The sequence below is a fragment of the Grampus griseus genome (genome assembly GCF_964374135.1).
Source record: "Grampus griseus genome assembly, chromosome: 13".
Classification (NCBI taxonomy): Eukaryota; Metazoa; Chordata; class Mammalia; order Artiodactyla; family Delphinidae; genus Grampus; species Grampus griseus.
In genome coordinates this window covers 80,460,187-80,480,601 of record NC_139007.1, presented here as the reverse complement: position 1 = coordinate 80,480,601, position 20,415 = coordinate 80,460,187, and the positions used below count along the sequence as shown (strand labels likewise).

Here is a 20,415-nt window from a genome sequence, read left to right as displayed (position 1 = left end):
TAGGGTAGATATTTTAGGCCTTGGAACCACACATGGTCTCCATTGCACATTATTGGTGTTTTTGCTTGGACTGTTTGTTTGTTTTGTTTACAACCCTTTAAAGGCATAGAAAAACCATTCTGAGCTCACAGGCCAATTAAAAACAGGCTGAGGGCCTCAAATTGCTAGTTTAGACATTTCCAGCTATATTTAAGGTTTTTTAGCAATGAACAGCTCAGTATTTTCCAACAAGGCTCATTTGGTAATTAAACTCTAACTTGACATGGAATGGTTTCCAGACCCTCTACTATCTTGAATGTCCCCTTCTTGGCATCCTGCTGCCAATGGAGTCCCTAAAACGTGTCCTCCAGGACCACACAGCACTAGAAACTTGATGTGACCACTGTGGTGGACTCATTTGAACTATTGCATAACCTAATTTGGCAAGAGTATTGAGAATACTATCACCTTTTTGTATAAATTCAGTGTTTTTGTTTCGGTTGTGCTATCATCTGGGATTTGCAGTAATTTCTATAAAGAACTGCAAACATCTCTTTGTAATCAAAGTTCAGCTTTCCAGAATCAAATACAGTCTAAGGTTCCAGGTGGGGCTCAAAAAACATTGCCTGAATGAACACCAGTGAAATCTTTGTATTTCTGGGAAGTAAGGATAAAATCCTTCTGAGGGAAACGTGTCCTTCTGTGTATGAAATGAGTGTAAAACCTTTCAGGGTGAGGCCGACAGGGAACACGACGTTTAGTGTATGAAAGTGTGAATCACGGAGGAGAGATGCCTGCACCTCTATGCTGGACCTGATCCCCCATCTCTTCTGCGGGAGGCCCCAGAACAAAGATGGGTTTATTAGGAAAATTCACTTATATTTAAAGATCTTATCCTTGCTTGTTATTGTGAAGCATGTCTGAATGTTAGTGTGGAAAAGAGGTGTTTTTTAGACACCCTTTGAAACAATTCCCCTTTTATGTACAAGAGCCCCAGAAACCCAGAAGATTCCTATTCTAGTATTTTCCCAGACTGTCAGAACGCCTGCATTTTCTTCACTGTCGTTTACCGTAGAAGAAGGAACTGTGGCCACTGGGGAAGATGTCAGCTCCCGCTGCCCCGTCACAAAAACCCCGCAGTGACTTGTTTCCTGTTTTATCTCCAAACCTACCGGACCCATCAGGCTTCACCTCAACACGCTGCTGGCACCGAAAATAACTGATTCCAGTAGGTGGAACACTTTCTGCCATTACATCATTTACGTAGTGGCACAGCCCCCGGGCCCCAGAAGCGTGTCTGCCTCTGGCTCGTTCCCACTACTGGCTCTTCTACCCTGAAACTTAGGGAAGACAAACCCTCCGTTCCCCAGAGCTGCCTGAGGACGCGGAGGTGCCACTCACGTGGAAAGGACACGACGTTTTAAGAAGAACTAAAGTGTCATTAGATAAACCCTCTCGTGGTGCAGCTGAGAGGGCTAAGATGCTTCTATTTCAAGGAGTAGATACTGAGCTAGGCGGGAAAGGCAAAAGAAGTCTTTTTAAACTGGATTTCAAAATCATCTGGGACCTAAAATCTTAATCTGGAAACTGACTGGATGTGTCCACACAGAGACCACCAGTCCATTTCTCACACGAGGATGGAAGGTGGCAATCACGCAGTTTGCCACCGGCTCACAGCTAGCATCGCTGCATCCCAGTCATTTCCACAGCTCAGCAGCGCTCACAGGAAGAACACGTGCCTTGCCGTTCTTGCCGTGTTATACAGAGTACCTGTTCTCTGGACCCTTCTAAAAAGATGTTAATATACAGCACCTCTGCTCCAAAAAGTCCCACACACATTTATCTAGTGAACAAGTACAAACTTAGCAATTTTAATCAGTCTTTGCAGACAAGTGTGGATATGTATATGCATATATACATATATATATATATATCAAAATTGAGAATTTACAAGTAAGATTTGATACAATTGGTCTAGTGGTGGGTTAAGTCCATAGAATAAATCTTAAGTAGGCTACATTTCCTTTGGTGGCATTTTTAGTAATTCAGTTCTACTGCATAGAAAGGGATCCAAAGCTTAAATTTAGCTACTTTTGGAGGGGTCCAGTGAGAAAAAAGAACATGGGTGGTGTTCCACAAAGCAAGCACAGCGTGTGTATGCTGATCCCTGGAGATACCAAAATGTCTGAACTTTGTGCCTAAAAAGTATGAAAATCACACCAGGCGTCCTGGTAGCTGCGCACGTCTGCCGTCTCTGGGATGAGCTATTATAAGCAAAACATGTGGAGAAGCAAAGTTAACAGCAACATTGAATCCTGTGTGTGGTCCAGGCCAAGAAGTAGGACTGAGCTCCAGATCAAAGATGCCTGAAGTGTCCGGTGTCCACCGTGTGGCCTTGCTGACACTGGGGACAGTGAAGCTTGGGACACCATCCCTTCTCCCTGCTCACAGGCCCTAGTGCAGGTTAGTCGAGGGGGCCGGGCAGGACGAGCTGCCAGCACGACCGTCCTGTGGTTACCACTTCCCTGGTATGGAAACCCCACACTCATACCAGCCCACGTAGTAGTAGGGGGTTCCAAAACCTATGTTGCCAAAGCTGACTGGCTCCTGGCGGTACTGGCGATAGTAGCCTGGAAGGTAAAAGGAAAGAAAGGGAAAGAATAATCAGTAATATTGTGATTTATAACAGAAAATGTATATTAGGTCTTCATCTCCATTGTTGGCACAGAGCGCCTGAAGCCCTTGGAATTTCCCGAGTGACAAGAGCTATAAAGCTGTGTGGAACATCATTATGTTCACAGTAAACCTTGTTCAACCACGCCGGAGTTTATGCTAATGACGTGACTTTCGGAAAGCATCTAAGGATGAGGGCTGGTCGCCAGAGGAACCAACCGCGTGATTGTGGGCGGGAACCTTCGGCCCCGCCCACAACTTCCAGGGAGGAGAGAGGGGCTGGAGATTGAGCTCAATCACCACTGGCCAATGATTTCGTCAATTGTGCCAATGTAATGAAGCCTCCAGAAAACCCCCAAAGGACAAGTTCGGAGAGCTTGCAGGCTGGCGAGCACACGGAGATTCAGGCAGAGTGGTGCTTCGAAGGGGCGTGGGTGCTCCCTGCCCTTCCCCATACCTTGCCCTAAGCATCTCCTCCGCCGGACTCTTCCCAAGTTCCCTCCTTTTATAATAAGCCGCAATTTAGTAAGTGAAATGTCTCCGAGTTTTGTGAGCCCCTCTGGCAAGTTAATCAAATCCAAAGAGGGGGTCACGGGAACCTCTGATTTATAGCCTGTCCTTATCAGAAGGACAGGTGACACGGTGGACTTGTGATTGGCATCTAAGGTGCATGAAGGGGGCAGTCTTGTAGGACTGAGGTCTGAAACTGTGGCATCTGATGCTATCTCTGGGTAAATGGTTTCAGTACAGATTTGAACTGTAGAGCACCGGCTGGTGTTGGAGAATTGCCTGGTGGTGCGGGAAAAGAACCCACACTTGGAATTGGTGTCTGTATCGTAGCATCAAAAGCACCTGAACCAACTGGAAGAAGCCTCATCCTAACAATCTCCTTTCGGACAGAAGATTTCTGATAAGTTGCTCTTGTGACAAAAGTTACTTCCAAATAAATACGACCATTTTTGTGTGGAGTCACAACACCCACCCTCTGAGGTTTATCCCAAGGATGACTTGTGGGGATAATCCAGTCTCCACATGTGTGACACCTCTCTCTCTCTCTCTCTCTCTCTCTCTCCCCACAGAGGAGGATCATTTTAGTCAATCACAATGGAGCACTCCCAGTAGGGCAGGCCCTGAGCTGGGCAAGCAACCTTAACCAAGATTCCCACGGAATCTGGGGCCCCTGACTTGCCTAGAACCACGGGCCTCCAAGATTTACCTCTCGGAATCCGCGGTAGACTTTCAGATCTTTCACGTAAACCTCTCAGAGGAAAGAATCCTGTAGCAGTTCTGACCACTTCTCCTTTCAAGAAGAAGTGATGCTCCAACCTCCTCAAAAAATGTTGGCAACTCAACAACCGCTCTCACCCCTTTGGCCCTGTGTCCTCTTGTAAGATGAAAGGTTACCTGCCATTCCGCCAGTGAGTTTCTGATGAACAAGCACCTCTGTTCAGAGCCAAAACCATGACAACAGTCACAGAAACACAGTGAAATACAAATGATGCATTTAATACTAACCCTGGGGCCCTGCAAGATCCTGAAACAATTAAGAGATGTGGTATATTATGTATGTTTATTGTGATTGTTAATTTTCTGTGTCAACTTGGCTAGGACATGGCGTCCAGCTATTTGGTCAAATATTATTCTAGGTGTTTCTGTGAAATTATTTTCTAGATGAGATTAACATTTCAATCAGCAGACTTTAAGTAAAGCAGATTACTCTCCACAATGTGGGTGGGCCTCACCCAATTAGTTGAAGGCCCTAGTAGGAAAGGACTGACTTTCCCTGAAGAGAGGGGTCTTCTGCCAGAAGCCTGCCTTTGGACTAACTGCAGCATTGGCTCTTCCCGGGGTCTCTAGCAGGCTTGCTGGCCCACCCTGTAGCCTTTGGACTTGCCAGCCTCCACAATCATAGAGCCAGTTCCTTAACATATATCTTGTTCTGTCTCTCTCTTTCCCTCTCTCCACCTCTGTCTCCAGTGTCTCCTCTGTCTCTCTCCATCTCCCGTTGGTTCTGTTTCTCTGGAGAACTCTGCCTAACATACTTGTTTTACTGTTTTGTGTATTTTAATGTATCTTAATTTTTTGAAAATGGGTAATCTTTGTACCACCTATGGTATTTTTTTCCAAACTAAAAAATGTTAAAGATCAGAGCATCTTATATCTTAAAAAAATGCCAGGTCACTAAACTGCTGGACTTCATTCAGTTGTTCTGTTTGTTTATTTGGGGGCTTGGGGCAGTTAGTAATGTATTACATGTTGTTAACTTTGAGATTAATACACTTACTTTCACCTTGCAATGCCATCATGAAATAGCTGATACATGATCTCCTGAAGCATATCATGGTTGGTTTGTATTTGTTTATTTTTTCTTTCCCTGGACTCTTGTTCATGGCATTCTCCACCTGGAAGGCCCTCTAATCTTTGCATGTATTTTTATGACTCAGCTCAGACTCTGCCTCTTCTGAAAGCCTTCCCTGGAAGCCTCAAGCGGCAGCCCCGCCCTTTTTTTTTTTTTTTTACGGTACGCAGGCCTCTCACTGTTGTGGCCTCTCCCGTTGCGGAGCACAGGCTCCGGACGCGCAGGCTCAGCGGCCATGGCTCACGGGCCCAGTTGCTCCGCGGCATGTGGGATCTTCCTGGACCGGGGCACGAACCCGTGTCCCCTGCATCGGCAGGCGGACTCTCAACCACTGCGCCACCAGGGAAGCCCAGCCCCCACCCTTTGAACTCAGAGAGTAACTATAATCTGCACAATTACCTGACAATGGGACAATTATGTGACTTAACTCTTGTCATTATTTGTACTTTAAGTTGCTTGCTCTTAGTTACCTTTCACATATTTATCCTCCCTTCCCAATTACTGACCATGTTTCCTGAGGGTAGGGGTAAGGTCTAATATTCCTTTGTGTCCCTACCTCTCCAAGGCTCACCCTAAACCCAGCATGTGGTAGGAGTATTTTGTTTCTTCCTTATTTTTATGCTCCAAAATTCTGCTAATATCCACCTTCAAATGGTAAACCAAATGCAGAGCTACAGTGAATTTTCTCCTTATGTCAGCCCTCCTCTCCACCCCCCAGTATATTACACTGGGCCTTGGTTCACATTACCTTGAGTGGTAGGGAGGGCTTCTATGTAGGACTGAGGCCCCGTTCTTCCATCCAGGTGTGAATCCACAAATTGACAATGGTCTTCACCTCTTCCCCAACTGTCCCCAATGCTGTAGAATGTATCTGCATAAAGGAAGGCGATGAGTCACTGACTGCTCCAGAACCGCCGCGCTGGCTGAAGGATTTGCACAAGCTTTGAAGTGGGCACATGACTTCAGCTCTGTGTGTCGCACTTTCCATGTTTGAAAGATGGTGATAATGGCACCGGTTTCAAAGTGTTATAAGGATTCAGCAGGCTCGTGTGTGCTAAATACTTAGCAAGTGTTCATTAAATGGAAACTACTAATATTATAGGCATTTTCAGCCCGTACATGGGAGACCTTTCTACTCTTTGGTTTAAAAACAAGGAGGAAACTCTGATAGGCAGAGAATGTATCATGAAATAATTATGAAAAGCATGAATATCTAGAAAAAAATAGAAGAAATTATTTTCGTACATAACTAGAAGTAGGGGGTGTGTCTGCAGCACGAGGCGCTGTCCTTGGTCCTGAACCAGAGCTGCACAGTAGGGCAAAGGTGTTTCTCTCAACCTTGGGATACCAGACATGGCTGTGTAGCCTCTCCCGGAGCAAAAGGACAGTGTGCAAGAGGGAAAAAACAGCAGCAAGAAACGAACAGACTGGTTGTAGGGAGAGGCATGTACACGGAGAAATTGCAAGGGTGGGGGATGGTTGGGGAGATTTTGACATTATCTAGAAATGATGAGCAGCAGCAAGAAACAAAACAACAAGAAAACTGACGTCTGACAAAATATAAACCAGCTGAGGGCAAGTTTTCTTTCTTTTTAAATGTATGTACTAGAAAAATTAAAAGTTGTGCAAATTTTGAAATACGAAACAATTTTGGGTAAGTGGGTGAGTTAAAACCAGCGGGGGAGAAATGGTACTTTGAAATGTTAGTATTCAAAGTAAATACTTATGTTATTCTTTGTTTTAATCCCCTACCATGATGAAAACAGTGTAATTTTTGGACACAGAACAAATAGTGCACCTCATATATGTTTCACCATCCACATTGTTTCCCTGTAAAGTTGTTCCAATGGCAAAAATCGTAGGGGGTACTTCTCCTCAATACTTCCAGCTTACACTCATACCTTAAAGAAACTTAAAGGCCGTTTTTCTTCATTGTTAACGTTATGGGATTAACAACAAAGAAAAACGGCCTTTAAGTTTCTAAGAGAATTTTGGATTTCATTCCTAAAAAGTAGTAGATTTAAAATATATACATATATTCCTGGGTACCAATGTAAATACTAGTCACTCCAGAATAGAGCCTGCAAAACTGGCTTGCACTTGAGCCAGACTGAGATGTGATGGGTCCATACCTCAAATGCATTCTGATGCACCTGCTATGTCAAGTTAGCATCTAATAAACTAAAAGCTTTCCACACCTTCCCATAGCACAGCATCCCTAAAGACCTACCTTTCAGGTTATCACTGAGGTAGATCTTATACCGCAGTGAATTACAAAGAACGACTCCCACAAACTTTCTGTACCACGTCCGCTTCACATACTGTCGGCCGTGGCAGTCCGTGTAGCCAGGGTCATGTTTGAAAGCAAATGGGATCCAGATGGGCTCACCACCTGGACGACACACAGCACACCTTCTAAGTCATGGCGTTTCACAGTGTTTATTCTTGCACAAAATACCGGAGAATTTGATTTATTCACTGGGACTTCCCCTTCTCTCAGGGCTTTTCTGAGCAGTTTTCCCACCTCCCAGTGGTCTCCCTCTCTGTCTGTCTGTCTTTTCTCTTCTTTCTTTGTACTGAAGTACAACTGGGGAGTTCCTTGTACCTGAATGCAGTTAACGTGTTTGCATTTCTATAAAGGATTCTCAGAGTAAGAAAAAGCCTAATTTAAGCTAAGGAACATAAGCTATAATGGCAAATTTGACCTTGCAGGGCACGTCACCCTACTTCCCCACCCCCAAAATCCCTCAGCACGGGCACCTCCTGTTCTTGTCACTCATAAGACCAGTCTTGAACTTAAGCAATAGGTCTTTCTTGGTTTATTTGAAAAACAAAGTAAAATTTTGTCGTACACTTAATGCATTTTGCTATCTTTTCAGCAATTTAAAATATTCAAAGGGGTTATGAAAATAAAGTTATCTATTTTCATAGATACTGGCCACCCATAATGGTTTTTATAGATATTGGCTGCTATGGCCCTATTTAAAAATTTCCAGAACATGCTTTTCCCTAGATTAGGATGATGGGTGCAAAGAAACCATAGAAGTTGTCAGAAAATTACGAAAATACAAAAGCGGTTCAGCGCGTCTACTTGTAACCATAACAATCTCATATTCAATATTCAACTTGATTACTAGAATGTCAAGTTTATCAAGAAGAGAAACTTACCTGGTGGCCTCACAACAAGCAAAGGATTATCTGTAGAAGGAAAAAGAAATAATTGACTTCACTATTACATCACACAGCCATGCAACTGTTGAAATGGTTTTTTTTTTTTTTTTGTAATTAAAAGAACTACCCAAGCTAGAATAGATAAAGAAAGTATAAGATTCATTTGACAGATGCCAAGACATTCCCTTAGTTTTTACTTTCTAGGCATTTCCTTTCAAGAAATACTCTTTTCTATTTATATTGTCTTGTTATTTATATAGATGGTGTGGGTCCTTGACGATAATATTTTGACATTGGGTACCACAAAATAATTCAATACTCATTTATGTTTTAAAATGTGTCCATCTTGGAGAAACAGTTCAGCGGTTTCTTAAAAAAGTAAAAACACACACCTACTATGCAATCCATCCATTCTACTCTTGCGTATTTACTCAAGAGAAATGAAAGCATATGTCCTTAAAAATACTTGTACATGAATGCTCATGGCAGATTTATTTGTAATAGTCCAAAAGTAGGAACAATCCAATGTCTATTAACAGGTGAATAGATACAAACTGTGGCACATACAATGGAACACTGCTAAGTAATAAAAAACAATGAACTACTTATAAATATGACAACATGGATGGATCTCAAAAGGATGCTACATGAAAGAAGCCAGACGAAAGAACTCACACTGTATAATTCTGTTGATACAAAATTCTAGAAGATGCAAATGAATCCACAGTGACAGAAGGCCCATGAGTGGTTGCCTGAGAAGAGGGGAGAGGATGGGCACACGGGGAGGGAAGGGAGGGCTGGATTGTACAGCAGCAGGAAGAAACTGTCGGGGTGATGGAGCTGTGCACCAGCATGACTGCCGGGATGGCTCCAAGGGTATAAACATACCCCAAAACTTCCTCAGCTGTACATCTTGAGGATGAACAGTTTACTGTACGCCATTTCTACCTCAATATAGCTGTTTTAAAACATGTCTATATCTTAGCCCAAATAGTGCCACTTAATATGAAACTACATTATAAGGAATTCTGCTTTAGACGAAGTTCATTTTTATAAAATACAGGCCAGGTAAACATGGGCCATCCTTTTTTTTTTTAATTATCACAGAGTAAAATTACTTTTTTAGGGTACACATCCTATGAATTTTTACCACACGTATAGACTCATGGAACTCCACCACGATCACACACAGAACATTTTCGTCCCCCCAGATCTGCTTTGTGCTGCCCCTTTGTACAGACCATTCATTCTGACATCATCTGCTGTCTATAAAATAAAGTGACATACCATTAGCTGTAAGTGTAAATGCTTGTTTTACTCTCCTGCTCTTAGGAAATAATCTAACCAAATGGAAGCGACAGCCACGTTAGTGTGGAGCTGACCCAGCTGGGCTTCTGTAAGTGCCTGTCTTGGGACCATGGGTACCAACTCTCCAGCCTGGCTTCCTATACAGAAAGGCTGTCAACCCGGCACCTGCCACCATGGGCCAGCTCTGTGTGTACTGCCTCAGACCATGACCACGGGGACATTTCACTGAAGGGCTTGAGAGCTCTGCACACCAGCATCCCAAAGTAGGGACATCCTCTGAGTGATATTGCTTGCAAGATGGACAGTATTTTAATTAGACCCTCCATGTTAAGTAGAGACATTTTCGTCTCCTAGTAAAGGAAGCAACTTAGAGATGTGACTAATTGAAAGAAGCAACGTCCCCTCAGGTCACATGACATTTATGCTCTTCAGCTGTTTGCAATTAAAAGAACAAAAGGAATTTATCTCTGTAACTAAATCTCTACAGATAGATTCAAACTTATCTTTCCCACACGGAGTTTCCCCCCCCCCCCCTTTTCATTGGAACTTGACCTTTTCACTTCCCAGGCACTTCCAATGAAGATTACTTTAAATTTTATTATCCAACTTTTAGCTTAGCATAAGAAAATCATGTTTATCTTATAAAATGACATCCAATATGAACTGATTAAGGAGAAGAGGATTTCACTTCTTCAGTTTTTATTCTATTGTAGACATGATTTCAGACTATTTGTTTTTAAGAAAAGGAAAAAAACAGGACATGAAGTCACCCATACCTGATTCTGTGACATATGAGACCGAAGGGCTGATAGGTCCATAGCCGTGAGGATTTTTGGCTTGAACTTTAAAATAATACCTGAAATTGGAAGAAAACATTTTTTGAAAGAGAACCTTGTTTAATTTTTGTGTAATGAGACAAACACCCAAACTATTCAGCACCTCCTCTGTGGCAGGGTTTGAGTCCTGTTTTTCACAGATGCGCACACCACCGCTATTTCTTCATGTTATTTCTAAACTTTCTCATTTTCGAATAACTTTTCAAAACAACATGTGACTAATGGGAACAGAGGGGCATACTGGGCAAACAGGCCACTTAGATTGTGTGTGTTATTTAGAGCATCAAGGGTTAAACTGCCCCACACAGGCCCGTCCTTGGATGCAATGGTCTCCTCTTGTCCTGTCTTGAGTTCTACTGACTGGAGGGGGAAGATGGAGTGGTGAAACGCTTACCAAGCAGAATTCCAATTGTAACCTAATTCTCATCACTGGACTGTGTGTGAAAAAGCAGGATGTTTGACAGTGTGATGATGCAAACCCATTGCTGGCAGGGAGAAGGCTAAGCAGTCCTGAGGCCGGTCTCCTCGGGGGAACTAACACGACAACAATGTTCTGGGTGCAGGACAAGTGCTATCCTTGGCTCTGGAGCCGTAAAGTCACTGAGTTTCCAGCTTCTGTGCCTCGAGGAAAGAGAAGCAAGTCCGGGAAGGGGAAGAGGAAAAGGCCTGGAGACGCTTTGCTGTGGATTAATCTTTTTCTTGGAACAGAGAATGTGCTAGAAAGCACACTGTCTGACTCAGCCTGTTCATCTAGAGGGAGAATGACAAGCAGGTAGATTGGGAGTCCCAGAGCATCTTACTTTGGACTCTGATGAGCTCTAGGACCAAAAGTGGTGATGAGAAAATACTGGAAAGCAACACAGTTAAGACCCACTCTACCTACTGCTCCTCTCCGCGTTGTCCTCCCCTCTGGGATTCCAGGTGTCATCTGTGCTCTCTTAGCCCCTAACTATCAACACTTCCAGGTAAAGAAGGTGGGTAAAAAAATCCCTGTGCGGGGAAGCTCTCCACCACTTCAGAGAGTTCAGAAGGAGTCTTGGTTTCCAGCTAGCAGAAGCTACACTTCAATGTTACAAAATCCTGTATTTGATTGTCAGACACACAGATCACATGCATTAATTAAGACACCCTAAATTTTTAAAAGGAGAATTATTTACATTTAGAGAGCAAAGGCATGTGTCCGCGGCACCTCTGCCCTGGCACCAAGCCTCCTGAGTTTCTGAGCTTCTGAGAACCCCAAGGGAGCCTCTGGTCTCACAGTTACACAGAGATATTTGATTTGGGGTTTGATTAAACAGAGAGCAAAGAAAAGCCCATTCGGTAAAATCAAGTCTTCTTTTAAGCTTTCCAAGAAAGTATATTCACATCTCATTTAGGACAGAATCCTTTTTTAAATGTCATTTTTTTAAATAAAAAAGATATGCACAATTAAGAACATAGGAATTCCCAAATCCCAATTCACTCAGCATTCCGTGTTTTCTCAGTTGTGCGTACTTTTAACTTAGCGGTCGTGGAGTTAAAGGCAGATTTTGCTAGCAGTTCAAGCAGTGGGTTGGGCATACATCAATGATAACAGTCCAACTTTACAGATACTTTTTTTTCCTTAAAAAAATAGGAGGGCTTCCCTGGTGGCGCAGTGGTTGAGAGTCTGCCTGCCGATGCAGGGGACGCGGGTTCGTGCCCCGAGAGGCCCGCGTACCGCAAAAAAAAAAAAAAAAAAAAAAAAAAAAAGGAAATCGAAACCTAGAGAGTGACACTGATATTCAGAGGCTACAGGGGACCTTTCTGTTGAATATTTCTCAAGCCATCCCTGGAGCCACGCTGCTACCTCTTCCCCAGACCCACAGAGGGAAACACCCTGTGCATTTGAGGAGATGGCAGAGGGATGACCAATTGCCTGAGAGACTATTCCGATTTCTTGGTTGTATCCATTTTGTTTTACCACTGAAACCTACGTATTCTCCAAATCTACCCTCCTGTCCACACAATAATTCCAGTGCTCCGCAAAGCCCACATGGCCCAGTTCTAAAGATGTATTTCCACTTGAACTCGCCTAATATGTCAAAATAAGTTTAAATATGCTGAGCTGAAAAACAACATGGGATTATGAAAGGAGTAAAATTCCTATTTTCGAAAACCACATAAGACTTTTTCTACAGACTAAAATGTACATTTCATACCCTGAAGAGTCTCTGTCTCACCCAAGTAACAAAAGCAATCCATGCCTTGCCGCCTTCTACAAGCTTCTGGCGCCTTCTTTTCAACAGCCTCCATGGTGACAAATCTCTGTACTTTAGGTATGGACTTACAATATGAAGATTCCAGAAAGTGATTCAGGGCTGAGTTGGGTGAATAAGGTGGGCAATGCCCACTTAAACTTGTCAGAAAAGAAGATCCAGTTATAAAGAACCAAAGCCAGTTTTTACATCCTGTCTTCTCCTGGGCTGGACCGACTTCTGCGTCTCTTACGAGGACTCTGAAGGGGGTCCTGAGAAGCCCTGAGGACTGTGCAGAGGGTGGGGAGACGCAGCCTCCGTGGAATAAACACGTGGACACCCCAGTGAGCCCATCGGAGACGCCCTGCGTTAGGGGAAACGCGGGGAAAAATGAGCGTCCTTACATTGTGGCACGCTGCCCGGGCTGTAAAAGTTCAGCAGCTGTTGGGGGGTCGGAGGAAGCCTCTGTAGCAGGAAGCACACGCCCTGCTTTCCAGCCGGCCCACTCCCTCCGCAGGACGCACGAACCACGGGGCAGAGGCAGCTGCTGCTCCCAGCCTGTCTATCAGGGCGCTCAGTGTGGGTGGACGCAGGACTTGAGCCTCAGGGGACACTAGGGCCCTCTGGGACCGGCTGGTCCAGCCTCCAGCCTCCTCTCCTCCCCATTCCCCCCCCCCCGCCCCCGACACCAGCCTCCTACTCTTCCTTAAGCCCACCGGCTTCCCAACACCCTTCCTGCCTGGAGCAACTTGACCTGCTCACCCACCTTCTCCAGGTGAAGTGCTGCTTATCTTCCCCCATGGAAGCTCACCTGACTGCACGCTAACCCCCAAGCTCAGGCAAAAAGCCCCCTATCATACCCTCAGAGCACAGTGTACTTCTCCCTCACAACACTGGCCGGGGAAGGTTCATACTTATGCATCTATAAACTATCTGTCTCCACCAGGCTGTGCGAGCCATGAGGGGCCACGGTGTACTGTGCACCCCTGCCCCACGTCCTCCCCAGGCCCACTGCTCTCTCCTGCATGGAGCCCGGTGCCTGGCCTGAGCAGACACTCAGTAAGCACTTACCGGTGGATCGCGGACACTCAATCATACCTACTGAAAGAACGAATCAACCATCCTACGTAACCGGGCCCTGATATTATTCACAACTCAGCACCAGTTTGGTACCAAAAGTTGCTACAGGAACGCTGGACTGCGGAGGGTGCAGGGCACTGGGATTTGCAAGGAGCCATGCGGCCAAACATCCCAAGGCCTCTTTCAGCTGATACTGAGGCTGTGCTGTAAGAACATTCACTCTGCCCACAATAAAAAAATGGCATGTTGACTTCGTTTTCTTTAGTTTTACTTTTTGCAATGAATCAACTTTTCGTTACTATCAGAGAAGAGCTAAGAAAAGTGCTCTCTCAGTTTCCTGTTTTTTATTTGCTGAATCTCAAAATTTATAACGGTTTATGAAAGCGCAGTCCAAGGGAGCCCAGGACATTAACAGGCCCTGAGGAAAGTTCTCCGCTAGTGCAGAAGTCTCTCAGTGCCCAAGGATATTGTCCAATTTCTATCCCTTTCAACACATTTCCGTTTAAGGAGAGTATTTTGTTCCAATCTCCTCTGTGTTCCTCTGACTCTATAAAAAAATGGGAGACCTTGGGTCCGAGTCACTTCACTTAGAACACTTCGCTATGGAAACACAGTGGCTTGACGTCCACGGTGTGCTAGAGCCATTCTACAGGCTTCAGAGAGCCGACCGCTAAACATCAGGCGTTCCGCAGAGCCAGGGTAGCTCAGAACTGGCCATGGTGGGAGGAATTGGCAAATACCATAAACCAGTTGTTATTGTTTTGATTTTTTTCCCAGAGAGCCAGTCTACAAGCATACCACAGCTCGACCACTGTGTTCTTTCCTCATGGCTGTTACCAGCAAAACCAGGTAGTATAAAAGAGGAAGTGCACGCTCATGCTGTTTGTACCCTCGAAGCAAGCTCTGCGTATTTCACGCTGGGGGCTCACTCTCAGATGGCCCTCTGGCTAGCGAGCCACTGCCCCGACTAGGTTACACGCTTCTTGTAACCGTTATTAATGTGTAAAATACATCTTTCTTGAATGGTCTGAACTTGTACAGTATAGAGTCTGAGTAATTGCTGCTCCATCCGTGTCACGTACAAAGCTTGCGTTGCCTAAGCCACCATGGGGTGAGTACAAACAGATCGATCCCCTTTCAACACACAGAGCAACCTTTCCTTCCCCAACGGTGGGTAGTTTTAGTCTCCGGAAAAGAGGGAACAAAATAGAAATACAATAATCTAACAATTACGGCGCCCATAGTGCTTTCCCCTAAGAAAAATACATGACATATGGTGAGCATTCATTGACAGTCTATGAGAGCTAACTAGAGAACTCAAAAGAAACCATAAAGACATTTTTGATTAATCCTTTTCTTTTCAACCTAAGGATATCCATGACCAGGCACATAGGTCTCGTTTTCTGTTTGTAAATGACTGACACATCATACCTTGTGTTTGGTTTCAGGTTCTCAATGGGCAGGTGAGTTACTGATGAAGCTTGGGTGGACCACTTGTTCCTGATGAAGTCTTCATAGGATGCACTGTAAACCAAGTAACCTACAAGTGGAAAGGAGGCAGAACCCAATGAGCATCAAGGAACCACATCACACCAGAGACATAACCCAGGGGAGGATGATGGGAAGGAAACAGTGGCGTGGAGGCAGCTCTGTGCGAGAAGTCAAGAAGGGGAGTGTGTTGGGTCAGATGGGATAGAACGCTGGTACCCACTGGTGAAACCAGATGCAGATGACAAAATTAAAGACACTTCCTGGTGACGAGCTGGTTCCCTACTTCTCTTCCGTGTTCTCATCTCCCACATTCCCTGGCCTTCCTCATCTCCTTAGAACTGATAACATCTGTGAGCGCGCAGCAGAAGAAAGGAGCAGTGACCTCCACGCAAGTATTTAAGAAGCTCCTGGTAGAGATGTATACAATCGTCCTTCAGGTGAAACGAAGAAACCGTGATGGTGAATGCCGTGTGTGGCTGAAAGACCCCAGACTCACAGTGGGTGATCTCCTCACCTACTGCTATCGGCTCTCCTTTAGTTTCTAGCTGTTGAATATCTCTGCCTGCCCTCGACCTCCCTCGATGTCTAGTGACAACAGTCAGGCAGCTCTTTTCTCTGCCTTATCTGCTGTTAATGGGCCTCAGCGGGTGGGCCCTCAGCCCTGACACCTGCCCAGCCTTCAAGGCTGCCTCATTAGGCCAAGGGAAGCTCACGTCACAGCTTCACACATTCTTTACTTACCTTGGAAGGAAATCGTTGTCAAGTACTTTCTACGCACCAAACATATGCCGAATCCTTTGGATTAAGTTTTACTTCGATGAATCCTCCTGGTCCTAGTACATAGGTTTCCCTGCCCTCATTCTGACACGAGAAGACTGAGTCTTAGAGAGGGGGTAAAAATCCAGTCCAAGTTCACATTCGTTCATTCATTCAACAAACATTTACTGTGTGCCTTCTACGTGTCAGACCCTGCACTACGTGCTGGAGGTCAAACGGCGACTCGTTTTATCTATAACTCCAGGAGCAGTAGGCCGGCAGACACACAGGATTACACAGCCGTGATGAGAACTGAGGAGCAGCCCACGTGCTGGGGGACAGGGGGCGGGCAGAGCTCCCCCAGGGCCCCGAAATGGGGCTGATGACTGAAGGATGGGAAGCAGCTAAGATGCATGGTAGGAGGTGGAGTGGACTCCAGGTAGAGGGAATTCCTGGGCAAAGATGCTGAAGAGGGAGGAGCCAGGAGAAGGCGGAGCCTCCGAGTGGCAGGGTGGGAGGAGGGGCGACAAGAAACGAAGCTGAGGAAGCACAAAATGGAAAAAATACGCAGGGCCCTTTGGTCACGAAGGCTTTTGCTTTTCATTCTAGAAGAAAGGGAACACATTGAAGGGGTGACACAATAAGACTGTCTTCAGCGCATCTCTCTGGTGCAAAATGGAGGACCGACACGGTGTGGGGCATGGATGGGATGGTCTAGCTAGACAGCTGTCACAATAGCCAGGTGAGAGGCGGCGACAACTCAGGTTCCGTGGTGTTAATGGAGGGAAATGGATGCATGCAAGAGAAACCTGAAAGGTGAAGCTGACAGGATTTAGTGATGAACTGAATATGGAGGGGAAATAAAAGGAGATTTTAAGATGACTCCAAACCTTCAAGCTTGCAAAAAATGGGTGGAAAAGTGAGGGCTCCTCTGAGATAGAAAGCCCAGGTGAGCATGTCTGGGGCTCTGAAGGATCATGAGTTTGTTCTGGACACGCTGAGTCTGAGACGCTTTGGAGACATCCCGGTGACGATGTCAAGCAGACATAATTTTACTGTTTGAGGCTCAGAGGAGAGGCAGGCTGGGCCTTGAGCTATAAACCAATGACTCCCCTCCCAGATGAATTAAAACCGTGTGCGTGGGTAACATCCTGGAGCGAGAGAACGCGGAGTAAGAGGAAAAGAGAACTGAGGCCCAAGCCCTCAGCAAGTCCGACCTTCAGTGTTTGGTCAAAGAGGGTGAGCCCGTGAGAGAGACTCGGGTTGAGAGAATTGGATCGCAGGTCAAGGAGGAAAAGATCAACAGCATCAAAAGCATCTAAGAGGCAAACGACTTCATTTAGCAACCTGTTCTCTCTGACTGCCTCCATTAAGACCTATTCTGGTGATGGAAAGGGTGGATTAGAGTCACACAGCTAACTGCCGAGCGCACAGGGAGCAGAAGCAGAGGCACTGGGCTCTGAAGCCTTTCCACGCTGCTTTCTGGAGGAATTCATTCTTCTCTTTTTTCAACAAATATTTCATGGGGACCAGGGAAGGGTTGCTGCTCTCTCCACAGGGTTCCCTCCTCCTCTGAGGACAGCCGCATCAAGCCACACATGCTGCATATAACAAAGGCACATCCGCACACATGTGCCCGAGGAGCCCCGTTTTGACGGGTCTGCCCGGCTAATCCGCCTTGAAATCAACTCCATCAGAACCCTGTGCTTCGTCCCACATGCTACGCGGGTTTCTCTGCTTATCCTTGGGTCTGAATTTTTATAATGTGCTATCAGAGCACGTGTAACTCCTGCTTTCTCTGTTCTTATCAAAACCTGTCCTGAAAAACTCAGAGGCCATCATGTGGGTGATTTCCTATGGAGTCACTCCCGATGGAGTAACTGCCTCATTCACTGGGACTGATCAGGGAAAGCAACGGGTTGCAGGCCTACTCACTCTGCAGGAGTTTCATATCGTTTGGATACCACCTGGTTACATGTTGACTCAACCGCCTGTGCAAGAGAGTACAGCTGGTGGAAACCAGCAGAGCGCTCAATATCTCACAGAGCTACCAGGACCCAAATGCTCTGCAGTGGGCCCAGAAGTGTGATGTTCTGTTTGGGTCTAGGAGGTATCTGTGTATCCACTTTGCCTCGCTGTTCTACAGCGAAAAGAGCTGGTGGTTGATTCATTTGCTGATGAAGAGCTCCCACGATATTCTCTTTTAGCCTCTGGGGTCTAAACAGCCCTGCATATTGCAGGGCTGTCGTGCACTGAACTATTCCACAGTAAACAGCTTCGCAGTATCAGCACAACCTTCTATCGGGAGTGCCCGAATCCCTATCAATTCTTCAGCCATGTTATCTATGCTCGTGGCATGAGTACTCGTGATTAGGGCACTGAGGTTTGGTTTAGGGTTAGGTGTAGGGTATGTGTTGATGAGATGACCTCAAAGTCTCCAGGAAGGTTTGGGATGTGAAGTTAACACGAGCATGTGTTTCAGAAGCACGCCCTCTATGGGATGATACAGGAACTGCTTCGGAGTTAAGTCCGGTGACATTTACCGGGAGTTCTCTGAAGGCTCCTCACGCGGCAGCCCTTGAGGCATGTCTAAGGTGGCTGGCGCTCTCATCCTGTATCCATCCTTCTGTTTTTCAGAAGCCCCGTGGCTCAGGGCACAGTGGTATATTTATTCTAAGTAACATCTGTTATGCAAGAGATCAAAAGCTAAATAGCTTAAGCTAAGATTTTCCATTATTTTTTTTCTGTATGCTTACTTGCTTGCTTTTCAAAATTGCCATTCATAAAATCATATTCAGTTAATAAAAGGATTTTCTGGCTGCTTTGACTACAAGCTTTCCTCCTTCCGTTGATTTATTCGTTTTCTATTAGGAACATGCTGGACTTCACAGAAGCTGGCCTCTGCAGCCCATGCAGCTCACAGGCTGGGGGCGACCGTCACTTACAGTTAGACCAAGACTCCGTCCCCTCGATCTGTACCCTCGCTCTCCCCTGGCCCTTCCGCCTTACCCGGCACAATACCCAGGCACTCTTTCCTGTGTTCCTTATCCTGGTTTTGGGGCTGCTGTGCAAACTCCATTAGAAAAGTTGCTCTTTGGATGTGCTTGGATATTTTCTTATCGTTTTAAGAGATAATGTTGGGGACATAAAGCAAAAGCACTAAAAATTTTGAATTTGATGAACCACACTAGCATATTAGTGACAGATAATATGTCAAACTCTGACTTACAGCACCATCCCCAGTCCCGAGTCACACACACACACATATGTTCCTTCCTCTTATATAACTAACTGACCCAAAAAGAATCATTTGCAAAAGAAGGGTCTATTCAAAAAAACATTAATTCTTTACTGTAGGAACTTATCTCAACAAATTTATCCTCAAATATATCCTTGGCAGAATCAAAGGAACTCATGAACATCTCACAGGCCAAGACCTAGGAGGAGGAAGATCCCTGGGCACTTTGCCATCACATCTGGGGCCCATCTAAGGAATTCAGGGACACGGAGACTGGTTTGGAAGCACCCAGCAGACATGGAAAGAAGGGAAGAGGCTGTCACGACCCCAGGGTTGACTGTGACTCCGGGTAGCGCACAGTAGGAGCTCTTTCATCACCCATGCTGTGGGATCTCATCTTAGTGTGGCTCTGTGGACTCCCTGGCTATTTGCAGGATTACAGAGTATAAGAGACGTAACGACATTTTGCATAGGAGGAAAGCAAGGTCCAGAGAGATGAGGTAGGTAGCTCAAAGTCATAAAAACCAATTTGGGACTAGGATTCAGGACTTCTGACTTTCATCTAGTGCTCTTCATACTACCCCACAAGGCTTCCCATACTGCCTCTATTTCATCCTTTTAAAAGAAGACATCTGCGTTCATCCATCCAATTCATCATCCGGTTCATGCCCCTGTCCATCCATTTAACCTGTCCATCCATCCTCACATCCATCCATCATTCATTTATCCAATCCATCCGTTCATGTACCCATCCATCCATCCATCCATCCATTTTCCATCTATCCACTCATCCATCATCCATCCATCCCTTACTGTCTGTATTTCCCACCTACGGGTTGACAGGAACTCTGAGCATCTGCCTTGGACACACCTGTTATCACATCTCCCGGGGCGGATTTGTCCCAGTCCACAATGACAAATGAGTGGCAGCCTTCCACGGCGACCACAGTGATGTTGCGGGGGGCATGCTGAGGAGGCAGGTCACTCTTCTTCAGGTCGTTTGGAATGATTTCATCCAGGCTGTCCACTTGGAAGTGATCCAGAGCGTCAGTCAGAGAGCATGGGGCAGACGGGTCTTTATTTAGGTACGTCACGTAAGGAGCTGGAAAAGAACAAAGATACCCAGTCGGATTGCTGAAGGCTTTCTCTGGAGGCAGAAACATGATGTCTGCTCCACGGAGGAGACCCCCTGATTCAGCCTCTTCCTACTAAGCATCCAGGGTCATCAGCCCTGATGCCAAACTTGGACGCGCATCCCTAGCCCTCTTGTATGGATCTATATATTTCTATCTTTCAACATCATGGTGT

At 45.6% G+C, this 20,415-nt stretch overlaps 1 protein-coding gene across 1 annotated transcript in view; it reads right to left on the bottom strand.

Annotated features, from left to right (window-relative positions):
* Window positions 1–1,948: 1,948 nt before the first annotated feature.
* FNDC1 (fibronectin type III domain containing 1) overlaps window positions 1,949–20,415 on the bottom strand; it is a gene marked incomplete at its 5' end in the record, with an annotated part of 97,088 nt that continues 78,621 nt past the window's right edge. Inside the window, 7 exons of the mRNA XM_082669391.1 lie at window positions 1,949–2,609; window positions 5,760–5,882; window positions 7,242–7,403; window positions 8,180–8,209; window positions 10,267–10,346; window positions 15,054–15,162; window positions 19,979–20,209. Of these exons, the coding sequence (XP_082525517.1) occupies window positions 2,494–2,609; window positions 5,760–5,882; window positions 7,242–7,403; window positions 8,180–8,209; window positions 10,267–10,346; window positions 15,054–15,162; window positions 19,979–20,209 (851 nt within the window). The 3' untranslated portion in view covers window positions 1,949–2,493. The remainder of the gene's footprint in view (window positions 2,610–5,759; window positions 5,883–7,241; window positions 7,404–8,179; window positions 8,210–10,266; window positions 10,347–15,053; window positions 15,163–19,978; window positions 20,210–20,415) is intronic.